The sequence below is a fragment of the Salmo salar genome, chromosome ssa07, assembly GCF_905237065.1.
Source record: "Salmo salar chromosome ssa07, Ssal_v3.1, whole genome shotgun sequence".
NCBI classification, from domain to species: domain Eukaryota; kingdom Metazoa; phylum Chordata; class Actinopteri; order Salmoniformes; family Salmonidae; genus Salmo; species Salmo salar.
The window spans coordinates 20,083,707-20,100,282 of NC_059448.1; the positions used below are offsets into that span (position 1 = coordinate 20,083,707).

At 42.9% G+C, this 16,576-nt stretch overlaps 1 protein-coding gene across 1 annotated transcript in view; it reads left to right on the forward strand.

Annotated features, from left to right (window-relative positions):
- LOC106608787 (phospholipid-transporting ATPase ABCA1) overlaps positions 1–16,576 on the forward strand; it is a 305,836-nt gene that overhangs the window by 23,793 nt on the left and 265,467 nt on the right. The window contains exon 3 of the mRNA XM_014206928.2: positions 16,033–16,126. Within this exon, the coding sequence (XP_014062403.2) occupies positions 16,033–16,126 (94 nt within the window). The remainder of the gene's footprint in view (positions 1–16,032; positions 16,127–16,576) is intronic.

The following is a 16,576-nucleotide window of genomic DNA, read 5'->3' on the forward strand; positions in this document are numbered from 1 at the left end:
ACTTACTACAGTCATCTAATGATGATGTGGTGTTTCCCAGTTATGACACGAATATGTCATTTGAAGATCTCTGTGACACATTAATATACTCACCATTACATGATGATTGTATGATGACTGAAGCAGCAGTGGTGACAATACTGGAAGAAGGTCCACCTCAGTCAGATCCAACCTTCAATGTACCAAACGCGTTCTGTCAAAACCAAGCTGATATTGAAGTAACTGAGGGAATACTGCCAGTGACGGAAGGTCCATCCCAGTCATTTGACTCTCAGGATCCAACCAGCAACGAAACAAGTATGTTTTTTGAAAACCCAACAAATATAGTTGAGAAGCAATCCATTGTAATTCGCAGAGTTAATTGCATGACCGATATGATTCAAGCCTTTTCAGACAAGAACATACTACATGCCAACATACAGTGAGGGAAAAAAGTATTTGATCCCCTGCTGATTTTGTACGTTTGCCCACTGACAAAGAAATGATCAGTCTATCATTTTAATGGTAGGTTTATTTGAACAGTGAGAGACAGAATAACAACAAAAAAATCCAGAAAAACGCATGTCAAAAATGTTATAAATTGATTTGCATTTTAATGAGGGAAATAAATATTTGACCCCGTCTCAATCAGAAAGATTTCTGGCTCCCTGGTGTCTTTTATACGGGTAACGAGAAGAGATTAGGAGCACACTCTTAAAGGGAGTGCTCCTAATCTCAACTTGTTACCTGTATAAAAGACACCTGTCCACAGAAGCAATCAATCAATCAAATTCCAAACTCTCCACCATGGCCAAGACCAAAGAGCTCTCCAAGGATGTCAGGGACAAGATTGTAGACCTACACAAGGCTGGAATGGGCTACAAGACCATCGCCAAGCAGCTTGGTGAGAAGGTGACAACAGTTGGTGCCATTATTCGCAAATGGAAAAAACTCTAAAGAACTGTCAATCTCCCTCGGCCTGGGGCTCCATGCAAGATCTCATCTTGTGGAGTTGCAATGATCATGAGAACGGTGAGGAATCAGCCCAGACCTACACGGGAGGATCTTGTCAATGATCTCAAGACAGCTGGGACCATAGTCACCAAGAAAACAATTGGTAACACACTACGCCGTGAAGGACTGAAATCCTGCAGCGCCCGAAAGGTCCCCCTGCTCAAGAAAGCACATATCCATGCCCGTCTGAAGTTTGCCAATGAACATCTGAAATGGAGCTCTTTGGCATCAACTTAACTCGCCGTGTTTGGAGGAGGAAGAATGCTGGCTATGACCCCAAGAACACCATCCCCACCGTCAAACATGGAGGTGGAAACATTATGTTTTGGGGGTGTTTTTCTGCTAAGGGGACAGGACAACTTCACCACATCAAAGGGACGATGGACGGGGCCATGTACCGTCAAATCTTGGGTGAGAACCTCCTTCCCTCAGCCAGGGCATTGAAAATGGGTCGTGGATGGGTATTCCAGCATGACAATGACCCAAAACACACAGCCAAGGCAACAAAGGAGTGGCTCAAGAAGAAGCACATTAAGGTCCTGGAGTGGCCTAGCCAGTCTCCAGACCTTAATCCCATAGAAAATCTGTGGAGGGAGCTGAATGTTTGAGTTGCCAAACGTCAGCCTCGAAACCTTAATGACTTGGAGAAGATCTACAAAGAGGAGTGGGACAAAATCCCTCCTGAGATGTGTGCAAACCTGGTGGCCAACTACAAGAAACGTCTGACCTCTGTGATTGCCAACAAGGGTTTTGCCACCAAGTACTAAGTCATGTTTTGCAGAGGGGTCAAATACTTATTTCCCTCATTAAAATGCAAATCATTTTATAACATTTTTAACATGCATTTTTCTGGATTTTTTGTTGTTGTTATTCTGTCTCTCACTGTTCAAATAAACCTACCATTAAAATGATAGACTGATAATGTCTTTGTCAGTGGGCAAACGTACAAAATCAGCAGGGGCTCAAATACTTTTTTCCCTCACTGTAGCATTCAAACGCCTGGTTGAAAATGGTGAGGATGAAGCTGTGGTCGGAAACGGAGTGTTTAATGACTGTCTCACTGATTTCTGGGACATTTTTTATGCAACAAAAACTTGTGAAACAACGTACAAGATACCCACTCTCCATCACACCTACCAGAAAGAGAGTAGGAGGCTGTCGCACGGATTGTGGCCACTGGATAGCAGCGCATTGGGTACTTGCCAATCCAGCTGGCACCTCCTTTTCTGACAGAGGGACTATCCCTTCCTTAATATCCCTTCCTTAAAAAAAAAGCTGTCGGATGGAGGTGTTTTTAAATTACATCAGCCCTACAGAAAAGGATGTGTTAACCGAAGCACTCAATGACTTCAAAAGTGTAGACATGGATGAGATTGTCAGTGTCCTCAGCAGCCACAACTTCTCTGTGCTCCCAAATAAAATAACCTCCCAAAGATACTGGAATAAATTGCACATAAGGAGAGTGTGTAACAAACAGCTTTCATAATAAAGTGCTGGCATCCCATTCTGAGATCTATTGGAGAATCCATGAGTGCAGACAGGCTGGACAAGATTATTGAAGATCTCCAACTAAAGGCAAGAAGTGTGACATCAAGTTCCCACAATCAATGTCACCATCTAAAACTGTTTACATTTGACATTTTAGTCATTTAGCAGACGCTCTTATCCAGAGCGACTTACCGTAGTGAGTGCATTCATTTTCATACTTTTTTCATACTGTTTTCAAACCATCACATCCAATCACCTCCTGTGATTCATTGGGGAGAGAGACCAGATGGAGCTCGGTCTCTTCCTCAGATATTGCAAAGGTTCCAATTTATTTATATCCATGACTATCAAGGTATCGTTCACAGAATGACTGAATTCTCAAGACGGTCAGTTGTTCACACTTGTACTTATCGCCTAGAGTTGGCATGTGACTACAGCACTTACGCAGAATTTAGGGCAGAGTTTAGCTCTATGCTGAACAGTGGAGTGTGGGTAATGGACATGTTATAGATGTATCTGTACTCCAGTAACAATTCCTGGGTCTAACTTTCTTAGAAAGTTATGGTTTACTGTTCCCCCTAAAGAAAAAATGTCCCGTTTGGGCTTAATAGCAGCAAAAACAAATAAGAAGTAGTTTAGTAAAATTAAACAAATACAAATGGTGGGCAAAATGTTGTGGTGCTGAAAGACAGCTCCGCCATTCATCCAGTTATCATAAAAACATATCTAAATGACTAGAAATATACTGTAACACGTGCAGTTTGTTTGGAATTTGTAATTCCTTGGTTTGCCATTGTTTGTATTTTATTGCTGGAGCTTTAATAAGAAGGCCTCGGCCGGTACACTACAGTACCACATGGCTACTTACAGCAGATGTGCTCCAAACAAAAGTCAAATACAGTAGATCACGGACAAAAGGAATTTCAGATATTCAAAGGCAGACATCCTCTTGGAAAATCACTTTGAGCCTGTCAGGATCCACTGGATGCAAAGAGTCTGGTGCACGATACCATTCTGGTAAGTGAAACACAAGGAAGGTTTTCCATGGTAGAAATCTTGTCCATTGCTACCAGGTCTAATAGAATGGTTGTTCCACATGTTCATAACAGTGTCCAGTACATCCTATGGCATAAACAATAATTTAATCATAATTATTGCAGAAATAAACAAGAATAGTCTAGACTAGGTCAGGGATACCACATTACAATCAAATAGCCTACCCTGCTCTACATGTCCATTACTGTTTTAAGATTTGATTGAGTTTAAGTGTTGATATTTTACCTGAATTGGTAGAAGGGAACAGAATTTAATGAGACCCTTGTCAATGTCATCGCCAGTGAAACCCCCGTGGACTAAAATTTGTGAAACACATCCCTCTAGTAGTCAGCATTCTGTCTTCTATAGATCCCCCACCAGCTTTCAATCTGTTGATTTGCTATACTTGTTCCTTGCAACACACATGGTCCATGCACTGTACCCATGTCGTCTTCGTGGAGAAACTGCTTTAGTCTGTTCACATTTACATTTTCAGTCCCCAAATCAGACCTTACTATGTGGGTGCAACTGCCTCTTTCACTAACTGCATGGAAGAAGTACACAGCAATTACTCTTCGGTTATTGTTTGTGAAGTTTGCCTGCATGCAAATTACTGTATGTGACATGAAAACCCATCTATACAGCCGTTAATGCTAATGCCAAGTAGCTTAAATATATCATACGAGTCCAAATGCCATACAGTGGCTTGTGAAAGTATTCACCCCCTTGGCGTTTTTCCTATTTTGCTGCCTTACAACCTGGAATTAAAAAATATTTTTTGGGGGGTTTGTTTAATTACACAACATGCCTTACATTTTGAAGTAGCTTAATATTTTTTTATTGTGAAACAAACAAGAAATTAGACAAAAAAACTGAAAACTTGAGCGTGCATAACTATTCACCCCCCCAAAGTCAATACTTTGTAGAGCCACCTTTCGCAGCAATTACAGCTGCAAGTCTCTTGGGGTATGTCTCTATAAGCTTGGCACATCTAGCCACTGGGATTTTTGCCCATTCTTCAAGGCAAAACTGCTCCGGCTCCTTCAAGTTGGATGGGTTTCGCTAGTGTACAGCGATCTTTAAGTCATACCACAGATTCTCAATTGGATTGAGGTCTGGGCTTTGATTAGGCCATTCCATGACATTTAAATGTTTCCCCTTAAACCACTCAAGTGTTGCTTTAGCAGTATGCTTAGGGTCATTGTCCTGCTGGAAGGTGAACCTCCGCCCCAGTCTCAAATCTCTGGAAGACTGAAACAGGTTTCCCTCAAGAATTTCCCTGTAATTAGCGTCATCCATCATTCCTTCAATTCTGACCAGTTTCCCAGTCCCTGCGGATGAAAAACATCTCCGCAGCACGATGCTGACACCACCATGCTTCACTGTGGGGATGGTGTTCTCGGAGTGATGAGAGATGTTGGGTTTGCTCCAGACATAGCGTTTCCCATGATGGCTAAAACGCTCAATTTTAGTCTCATCTGACCAGAGAACCTTCTTCCATATGTTTGGGGAGACTCCCACATGCCTTTTGGCGAACACCAAATGTGTTTGCTTATTTTTTCTTTAAGCAATGTTTTTTTTTTCTGGCCACTTTTCCGTAAAGCCCAACTCTGTGGAGTGTATGGCTTAAAGTGGTCCTATGGACAGATACTCCAATCTCCGTTGTGGAGCTTTGCAGCTCCTTCAGGATTATCTTTGGTCTCTTTGATGCCTCTGATTAATGCCCTCCTTGCCTGGTCCGTGAGTTTTGGTGGGCAGCCCTCATGACAGGTTTGCCATATTCTTTCAATTTCTTAATAATGGATTTAATGGTGCTCCGTGGTGTGTTCAAAGTTTCTGATATTTTTTATAACCCAACCATGATCTGTACTTCTCCACAACTTTGTCCCTGACCTGTTTGGAGAGCTCCTTGGTCTTCATGGTGCCGCTTGCTTGATGGTGCCCCTTGCTTAGCGGTGTTGCAGACTCTGGGGCCTTTCAGAACAGGTATATATACTGAGATCATGTGACAGATCATGTGACACTTAGGTTGCACACAGGTGGACTTTATTTAACTAATTATGTGACTTCTGAAGGTAATTGGTTACACCAGATCTTATTTAGGGGCTTCATAGCAAAGGGGGTGAATACATATGCATGCACCACTTTTCCATGTTTTATTTTTTATACTTTTTTGAAACAAGTATATTTTTTTTCATTTCACCAATTTGGACTATTTTGTGTATGTCCATTACATAAAATCCAAATAAAAATCTATTTAAATTACAGGTTGTAATGCAAGGGGGATGAATACTTTTGCAAGTAATTAGGCCCGGGACACTATAGGGATGTCTCCTTGTCCTTTGACGTACTCCCTCTGTATGGAGATATGATTGTACTTCTCACACTATGGCTCTGGTAAGCCGTAACCCGGCCAATCGTTATCTTTAATGCACAAAAAAGAAATGGATGCGCTGATACACCATGGGCTCTGCTGCCTCAGCCATACTTTCAATCTATCATCAATATGTTGACTGCTGTTTACAGAGTTTATCTCGTGATCTCAACTAAACAACTTTTGTTATGTGGTGATCACAAGAAAAGGATCTTGTCATCTCATTAAAATCAGGGAATAATTGTTTAATTCATTTATCCTTTCTAGACTTCTGTACTAATCAACTATATGGCAAGAACATAATAATTTTGATCTGATTACATTGGTAAAATCACTGCTCTATTAAAATATATTAATCTTACGGTATTTCTCCAATGAAAAAACTGTGTGTCTTGTTTGCAATGAAACAGTCGCTGTTTGCAAAGAATTCAATCAGAGATTCAATCGTTTCTATTTACACTTTTATCCAACTGCTGGTGCTTGCTTCTATTTACAGTGCCTTCGGAAAGTATTCAGACCCCTTGACTTTTTGCACATTTTGTTAGGTTACAGCCTTATTCTAAAATGTATTTAAAAAAACATTTCTCATCAATCTACACACAATACCCAATAATGACAAAGCAAAAACAGGTCTTAAGAAGAGTTTGCTAATTTATTAAAAACAAAAAACTGAAATATCACATTTACATAAGTTTTCAGACCTTTTACTCACTACTTTGTTGGAGCACCTTTGGCAACAACTACAACCTCCAGTCGTCTTGGGTATGACGCTATAAGCTTTGTACACTTGTATTTGGGGAGTTTCTCCCATTATTCTTTGCAGATCCTCTCAAGCTCTGTCAGGTTGGATGGGAAGCGTTGCTGCACAGCTATTTTCAGGTCTCTCTAATGATGTTAGATCGGGCTCAAGTCCGGATTCTGACTGGGCCACTCAAGGACATTCAGAGACTTGTCCCAAAGCGTTGTCTTGGCTGTGTGCTTAGTTTCATTGTCTTGTTGGAAGATTAACCTTCTCCCCAGTCTGAGGTCCTGAGGGCTCTGGAGCAGGTTTTCATCAAGGATCTTTCTGTACTTTGCTCCGTTCATCTTTGCATTGATCCTGACTAGTCTCCCAGTGCCTGCCGCTGAAAAACATCCCCACAGCATGATGCTGCCACCACCATGCTTCACCATAGGGATGGTGCCAGGTTTCCTCCAGACGTAAACCTTGGCATTCAGGCCAAAGAGTTCAATCTTGGTTTCATCAGACCAGAGAATCTTGTTTGTCATGGTCTGAGAGTCCTTTAGGTGCCTTTTGGCAAACTCCAAGGGGTCTGTCAAGTGCCTTTTACTGAGGAGTGGCTTCTGTCTGGTCACTCTACAATAAAGGTCTGTTTGGTGAAGTGCTGCAGAGATGGTTGTTCTTCTGGAAGGTTCTCCCATCTCCACAGAGGAACTCTAGAGCTCTGTCAGAGTGATCATCGGGTTCTTGGTCACCTCCCTGACCAAGGCCCTTCTCCCCCGATTGTTCAGTTTGGATGGGCGGCCAGCTCAAGGAAGAGTCTTGGTGGTTCCAAACTTCTTCCATTTAAGAGTGATGGAGGCCAATGTGTTCTGGGGACTTTCAATGCTGCAGACATGTTTTGGTACCCTTCCCCAGATCTGTGCCTCAACACAATCCTGTCTCGGAGCTCTACGGACAATTCCTTTGACCTCATGGCTTGTTTTTTTCTCTGACATGCACTGTCAACTGTGAGACCTCATATAGACAGGTGTGTGCCTTTCCAATTCATGACCAATCAGTTGAATTTACCACAGGTGGCCTCCAATCAAGTTGTAAAAACATTCCAAGGATCATCAATGAAACAGGATGTACCTGAGCTCAATTTCAAATCTCATCGCAAAGGGTCTGAATATTTATGTAAATAAGGTTTTTCTGTATTTAATTTGTAATACATTTGCACAATTTTTTTTCTGTTTTCACTTTGTCTTTATGGGGTATTGTGTGTAGATAGTTGAGGATTCTTTATTTATTTAATCCATTTTAGAATAAGGCTGTAACGTAACAAAATGTGGGAAAAAATCAAGGGGTCTGTGTACTTTACGAAGGCTCTGTATGTATCATTTAACCACTGTAGTTTGAGATTCTTGTTTCCTTTCGTTATGCCTTTAGAATTTTCTGAGTCCCCGTGTGTGTAACTCAAATGTGTATTTGACTCTGGATTGTGAAGCTGTGAAACATATCAACAAGAGAAAGAATCAAATCAATCTTATCTTATAGCCTAAGTTCTCTTCATTATATGTGTTATCACTCCTCATGCCATGAAGGAGAAAACAATACCAGCATTAAACTTTGATTGAATGAAAGTATATCAATGCATTTGAATCATGACGGTCATATGATAGAAAAGTAAAAACAACTGTGATTCCGATTCATGTTTGTCCGATAAGAGGAAATCTTAGCACTTCTCACACATAACATAGGCCTAAACAAAACATAGAAAACACAGCAGGAAACAAACAACATGAACAGTCAGACAAATACCTTTCCTACCATCCCACCCCACTCCACACCTGCCCATATGGGGATGAAACTCCCCCCAAAGCATGTGCGCAACATTTAATTGGCTGATTTCTCTGAGCTGATGGGAGATCAGAGCAGTGGTAGAGTGGGTGGTCTGCGCTGGAGATCATGTGGCGGGCTTTGCGCTGTATAGGGCGTTCGTTCAGTAGGTGAGGAGGATCCAATCAGTTTAGATGCAGTGAAAAAATTAAATAGTAGGCCTATAGGCTACTCCAGTGACATTTTTATTTATTTAAATAGGCTAGTTAAAACCTGTTGGGGCCACCCCTTCCCGTTCTTATCCCGGTAACGGGATTGCTTGACAAGATACATGGCGCGAAATTCAAAACAGCAAAAATCGAATATAGTAATATTTCAACCGGACCATTCCTGTGTCTTGAAAAACATTTTGGAACAGAGCTCACTCTCTCTTGAACGCGCGCCAATGAAGTGATGTCATTCCCTGGGTTACCAACTTCCCAGCCTTCTCATTTGGTCTCTGTTCATCTTAGACGCCTCAAACAACTTTCTAAAGACTGTTGACATCTAGTGGAAGCCTTAGGAAGTGCAAAATGAATCCTTAGTCACTGTGTGTTCCATTGGCAATGACTTGAAAAAAGTACAGCCACAAGATTTTCATTTCCTGCTTGTATTTTTCTCAGGTTTTTGCCTGCCATATGAGTTCTGTTATACTTACAGACACCATTCAAACAGTTTTAGAAACTTCAGAGTGTTTTCTATCCAAATCTACTAATAATATGCATATTCTAGTTTCTGGGCCAGAGTAGTAACCTGTTCAAATTGGGTACGTTTTTCATCCGGCCGTGAAAATACTGCCCCCAGCCCCAACAGGTTTTAAGAACACATTTTTATTTACAATGACAGCCTAGGAACAATGGGTTGCCTTGTTCAGGGGCAGAACGACAGGTTTTTACCTTATCAGCTAGGGGATTTGATCTAGCAATCTTTCAGTGACTGGCCCAACAATTTAACCACTAGGCTATCGGCCGCCTATACATATCTTCAAAACATACAGTGCGAAACTTGAAAGTAGTTGTGGTTCTCACGATCAAGCGAAATGATACAATGATAACTTGTGCACCAGTGATCTGTGGAAAGGAAACGACGCGATATATAGCGTATGTCACGTTCTGACCAGTAAAGGGGTTATTTGTTATTGTAGTTTGGTCAGGACGTGGCAGGGGGTGTTTGTTTTATGTAGTTCGGGGTTTGTTGGGTTATGTTATTATGTAAGAGGGGTGTTTGTTTAGAGTGTTCCTGGGTTTTTGGACTATGTTCTTGTTAGTTTATTTTCTATGTTAGTTCTAGTCGTTCTATGTCTATGTTTAGTTAATGGGGTTGACCTTCAATTGGAAGCAGCTGCTCCTCGTTGCTTCTAATTGAAGGTCTTATTTAAGAGGGGTGTTTTTTCTATGGGATTTGTGGGTAGTTGTCTCCTGTTTAGTGTCTGAGCACCTGATAGGACTGTTAATGTCGTTCGTTCGTTCGTTCGTTCGTATTTTTTGTATTTTTTGTATACGTGATTTGTTTGTTTTTCCTTCTTCACATTAAAAAGAAGATGAGTATACACGTTCCCGCTGCGTTTTGGTCTGATCCTTACGACACCCATTACAGCGTAACAACTTCACGCACAGATGTGAGATTTTTTTTCGCTAGAGAAGCAATTGTCCTCTTAAATTGTAATTCAAAGTTGCACATGAAAATATTTAGCATCATATGACGGTCTGCTCTGCCATTCCTCCCCTTTACACCGGGGCTTCCAATAATATAGGGCTGCTGTAAGACCTAAATGGGAAAATAATGGACCCATGAAATAACTATAAAATAGCTCACCACCACCATGAGTTGTATATATTTAATGTATTAGTTGAATGGGGACGACAACCCTTCTGAAAATACATTTAAATCATGTTTTAATTCAATTTTTTCCACCCTACTCAATGTATTCATTGTATTCCATTTCAAATTTGGCTCTCAGTGTGACTTTACTTCCGGGCTATTATGACGCGTCTGGCAGTTCTTTCTCTGTATGTTACTAGCTAAATATATGGGTCTGGTACTAAACAAGAGAGATGTTGCCATAACCAGAGCTTGTTGTCATAGAAACTAAACTGTCTCCAGGGCAGTTTCATTGTTTGGTGTAGATACAGTATGGCCCTTATTCTTTTCAGTCAATGTCAATCACATGGTTGTTTTGACTTTACCATGGTGACGGTGTTGAGAAAATCCATCCACCAGTACACCAGGCTCCCTGTGGATAAAGCACAGTAGGGTGGGCCTCATTCCAGCAGAGAACGAAAGACTACATAGGAAGTTTTTAAATCAGCTTTTTATTAAAGTTTTGACTTTATAATCGATACTGACAACATGTCATTTGAGGCTTGACAAATCTTGTTTTGTAGCTGAAGCGTTCTCTTATTAATCGTGTTAAGAAGATGACAAAGATGTTATTTCATGGCAATCATGAAGGGCTCTGTGTGCGGCTTGTTCCGTGGAATGTCGTCGAAGACAACATAGATATTGTGCACAGATTATATGTCAGGGGAAAGAAACAAATGGGATATTGGCTAGCAGAAACTGGATGTGAGTTAACAAGGAGAAAGGGTATTTTAGAGGTTAATGACCAATTAAATCAATCTCTCACCAAGCATTTGGGGATTTTATAACAGGCATGAAACTGATTTTATGGTACAGTATTTCACATAATTTCATAGTGAGAGGTTATGCACAAATAAGCTAGTTTAAAGCGGCAGGTAGCCTATACTGGTTAGAGTGTTGGGACAGTAATCGAAAGGTCGCTGGCTCGAATCGCCAAGCAACCTCTTAGCGCACGGATCCTGTTATAGGGATCAAAATTGACAACATCCGATAAAGCTGGAGCGCGCCAAATTCAAATGACAAAATCGTAATATTAAACATTCATGAACATACAAGTGTCCTACATAATTTAAAAGCTTAACTTCTTGTTAATCCAGCCGTTTTGTCAGATTTCAAAAAGGCTTTACGGCGAAAGCATACCATGCGATTATCTGAGGACAGCGTCCCACACACAAAAGCATTAAAAACATTTTCCAAACCAGCCCAGGCGTCACAAAAGTCAGAAATAGCGATAAAATAAATCACTTACCTTTGAAGATCTTCCTCTGTTTGCAATCCCAAGGGTCACGGCTACACATGAAATGGTTGTTTTGTTCTTTATATCCCATAAATATCAGTTTAGTTGCTGCGTTTGATTCAGTAATCCACCCGTTCCACTAGTTCAACATGCATACAAAGGAATCCCAAAAGTTACCAATAAACTTCGTCCAAACAAGACGTTTCTAATCAATCCTCAGATAGCCTAATATGTAAATAAACTATAACATTTAAGACGGAGAATATTGTGTTCATTACTGGAGATAAATAACGAAGTGCGCGCCCTCATTTACGCACGCCACAAGACTACAGTCCAAATGAGAGCCACTTTGAAAAACTACAAATTCTAGCTCATATTTCAAAAAACAAGCCTGAAGCCCATTCTAAACACTGTTGACATCTAGTGGAAGCCATAGGAACTGCAATCTGGGAGATATTCCTTTGATTTTCCCCTAAACAAGCATTTGAAATGGCAGTCACCTCAATAAAAAAATTCTGGATGGATTTTCATCGGATTTTCGCCTGCCATATCAGTTCTGATATAATCACAGACATTATTTTAACAGTTCAGAGTGTTTTCTATCCCATGCTACCAATTATATGCATGTCATGTCTGTTGTTGGAATGAGACCAAGGTGCAGCGTGGTAGGCGTACATTTTCTTTTATCAACAATGACACCGGGAAAAACAACAATAAACGAAAATGAACGTAAAGCTACATGCAGTGCAGAAAGCAACTACACACAAACAAGATCCCACAATCACAGGTGGGAAAAAGGGCTGCCTAAGTATGATCCCCAATCAGAGACAACGATAAACAGCTGCCTCTGATTGGGAACCATACTAGGCCAACAAAGAAATAGAAACATAGATATGCCCACCCAAGTCACACCTTAACCTCACAACATAGAGAATAAAAAAGGCTCTCTAAGGTCAGGGCGTGACAGTACCCCCCCCCCCCCCGAAAGGTGCGGCCTCAGGCCGCAAACCTGAACCTATAGGGGAGGGTCCGGGTGGGCAGCTCCTCTCGGTGGAGGCTCCGGTGCGAGACGCAGACCTCGCTCCACTTGAGGCTCCCCCCACTTCTGTGGAACCGGACCGTGGATCGTCGCAGGAGGCTCTGGATTGGGAAACCCCGCTGGAGGCTCTGAACTGCCGACCGTCGCTGAAGGCTCTGGACTGCCGACCGTCGCTGGAGGCTCTGGACTGCCGACCGTCGCTGGAGGCTCTGGACTGCCGACCATCGCTGGAGGCTCTGGACTGCAGACCTTCGCTGGAGGCTCTGGATTGCCTACCATCGCTGGAAGCTCTGGACTGCCGACCGTCGCTGGAGGCTCTGGACTGCTGACCGTCGCTGGAGGCTCTGGACTGCCTACCGTCGCTGGAGGCTCTGGACTGCCGAACGTCGCTGGAGTTTCTGGACTGCCGACCGTCGCTGGAGGCTCCAGACTGGGGACCGTAGCTGGAGGCTCCGGACTGGGAACCCTCGCAGGCGGCTCCGGACTGGGAACCCCCGCTGGAGGCTCTAGACTGCAGACCGTCGCTGTAGACTCTGTGCCATGGATCTTCACTGCAGGCTTCGCGCCATGGATCATCACTGCAGGCTCCGGGCCATGGATCATCACTGGAGGCTTCGGGCCATGGATCATCACTGGAGGCTTCGGGCCATGGATCATCATTGGAGGCTTCGGGCCATGGATCATCACTGCAGGCTTCGTGCCATGGATCATCACTGCAGGCTTCGTGCCATGGATCATCACTGCAGGCTTCGTGCCATGGATCATCACTGCAGGCTTCGGACCATGGATCATCACTGGAGGCTTTGTGCCATGGATCATCACTGGAGGCTTCTTGCCATGAATCATCACTGCAGGCTTCGTGCCATGAATCATCACTGGAGGCTTGGTGCGTGGAGCCGGCACAGAGCATACCAGGCTGGGGAGATGCACTGGAGACTGGGTGCGTGGAGCAGGCACAGGGCGTACCAGGCTGGGGAGACACACTGGAGACCGGATGCGCGGAGCTGGCACAGGATATACTGGGCCGTGGAGGCGCACTGGAGGTCTGGAGCGTAGAGCTGCCACAACCCGTCCTGGCTGGATGCTCACTTTAGCCTGGCAAGTGCGGGGCGCTGGCACAGGACGCACTAGGCTGTGCTACATACCGTATTACATTGTTGAGCAAAATATAAATATTATGTACTGTAGCAACCATATTCAATTGGTGTGGCTCATTTAAGTTCTCTTTAAATCTATGGACTGTAAGTCCATGTCACAGCATCGGAGAAGCTACAACACTCAGTAACAACAAATAAAACACCTAAATAACAACTACTGTATTGGCCGAGTACCATCTCACAACGCCGTCGGGCTGAATTCAGAAACCGAAAAGAGTTTGTATGCATATATTTTAGCAGCAATAAATAATAATCACATGCCATAGAGACACAATAAGTCATTCATATTTGAGAGGATTGACAACAACAGACATCCAGTCAGTAGAACAGCAATGGTGATTTTTAAGGCCATGGACTCTAGTGAGAGCCGTAGCACAATCGAGGCTAGCGCTGGCTTTGATTCCTCTAAGCAGCTAGGTTATTCCACAGCAGAGGATGGGGGGATGAACATGCCGGCAGAAGAGATCGGCGGAGGTGGAGGGAGAGAGAGGGAAAACGCTGAGGGACACATAAAAGCCTAGATGAGGCAGTGAGGTGGAAAGTTGAGGCCGGATGTAGTGTTGTAATACCTTTCTCCCGAGTTGGCTCTTTGCGAAGCATGTAGACAGCTCACGCTGTGAGAGCACTTTGACTGTTGTTCTGAATTGCCCTGCTACCTTGTCTCTTAGCTACTCAGGTTGCTATGGTATACATATAGCCAGGCTGCATATAGGTGTTGGTTCAACATTAGCTAGCTTGCAGAATCGGTGGCTACTCTATAGGCATTAGAATGAAATAGCATACATAGGGCAAGAGTCCCGTTGAACTTCTGATTAGCTAGGAGGGTTTCAAAAGGCTCCAATCTCCCATGCCACGGTGAGATTGTGCTCACAGTGTCACTAGCCATCTCTACAAAGGGCAAATGAAGAGATAGAGTAAGAGAAAAACTCAAAGGGAACACATCAAGCCTCCATTGTGTGACTTGTTTTTTCTCCCCTTTTCATTCCCCTGGGTTATTTGGAATAAAAGGCTGATATCTTTGATGTGGTAGGGAGAGATGCAGGAGGGTGGTGAACTGGACACATTAACGAAAAGAAGGGACCCAGGGGTCCAGACACTCAGGTTTAAATTCCTTTTATAGCAGGATAGACTGTGTGACTGCATCCCAAATTATACCCAATTCCCTCAGTAGTGCACTACTTTTGACAAGAGCCTTATGGGGAAGCCCGAAATAGGGAATATGGTGCCATTAAATTGCACATTTTGGGATGTAGCCAGTGTATGAGAAGACGATGTGAGTAAGCTTTGGCCAGGCGAAGAAGTAGAGGACTCAGTGGAGCTTGCAGTCTCATCCTCGGTAAAAGCTCAAAGCTATAGTGATGTAGAAGCCGACCCCACCGCAATGACTATGCTTTGACAAACACACACACACACACACACACACACACACACACACACACACACACACACACACACACACACACACACACACACACACACACACACACACACACACACACACACACACACACACACACACACACAGGCGCCTATACGCATGCACACACACGCTCCAGTGAACCCTCATTAACTTCACTGAACCATACCTAATGATTTAAAAAGCACATTCGTACATAACAGGTGATTTTGCAGAGGTGCTGCAATTTACTGAAACAGGTGACTTTGCAGAGGTGCTGCAATTTACTGAAACCTCGACTCTGTGATTTGTCACTGTACTTTGAGTTCTATTATTTCAGAGATGTGTGTTTCGTAATCATAGATGGATGGCTATAGTATTTGTTTCAAATGCCCTTTAATCATCTTTAAATATCGTGGGCAGTAAGTGTCATAACCACAGGAGGATGGCGGCACCTTAATAGGGGAGGACGGGCTTGTGGTAATGACTGGAGCGGAATCAGCGGAATGGTATCAAATACATCAAACACATGGTTCTCCGCTCAGCAGCCTCCACTGGTCATAACATGAAATGCATGACATGTCATTCATATTAGATTATATGTAATTTGTTGTAGAATTCTATGCACTTGGCATGCCAATTTCAATATACACGGTATTTTATTGCAATGACAAACAAGGTGACCCTAACTCCTGTTCAATAACACTGACTATATCTTTCAGAAAATTGTCAGAATTGACCCCTTCCTTTTAGGGCAATAACACAGGCATTAGCAATGACTAGAATGGGATTCACAAGGTAATATACTTCAATATGATATAATATGATATGATGTAACATTAGGCAATCTCTCTTCTTTAACTTCAATGCAGGTGCGTCTGGTGGTGGAGTTGTTGTGGCCTCTCTTCCTGTTCTTAATCCTCGTCAGGGTGAGATCAACCAATCAACCCATTTATCAGGGCGGATGTAAGTAGAACAGTCCAACTTTAAGCAAATTACAACTTATAAAGGCTTTATAAAGCATGTAAACTCCTCTCACTGTCAACTGCGTTTATTTTCAGCAAACTTCAGCAAACTTGTAAATATTTGTATGAACATAACAAGATTCAACAACTGAGACATAAACTGAACAAGCTCCACAGACATGTGACTAACAGAAATGGAATAATGTGTCCCTGAACAAAGGGGGTAAACATCTAAAGTAACAGTCAGTATCTGGTGTGGCCAACAGCTGCATTAAGTACTGCAGTGCATCTCCTCCTCATGGACGGCACCAGATTTGCCAGTTCTTGCTGTGAGATGTTACCCCACTCTTCCACCAAGGCACCTGCAAGTTCCCAGGCATTTGTGGGGGGAATGGCCCTAGCCCTTACCCTCCGATCCAACAAGTCCCAGACGTGCTCAATGGGATTGAGA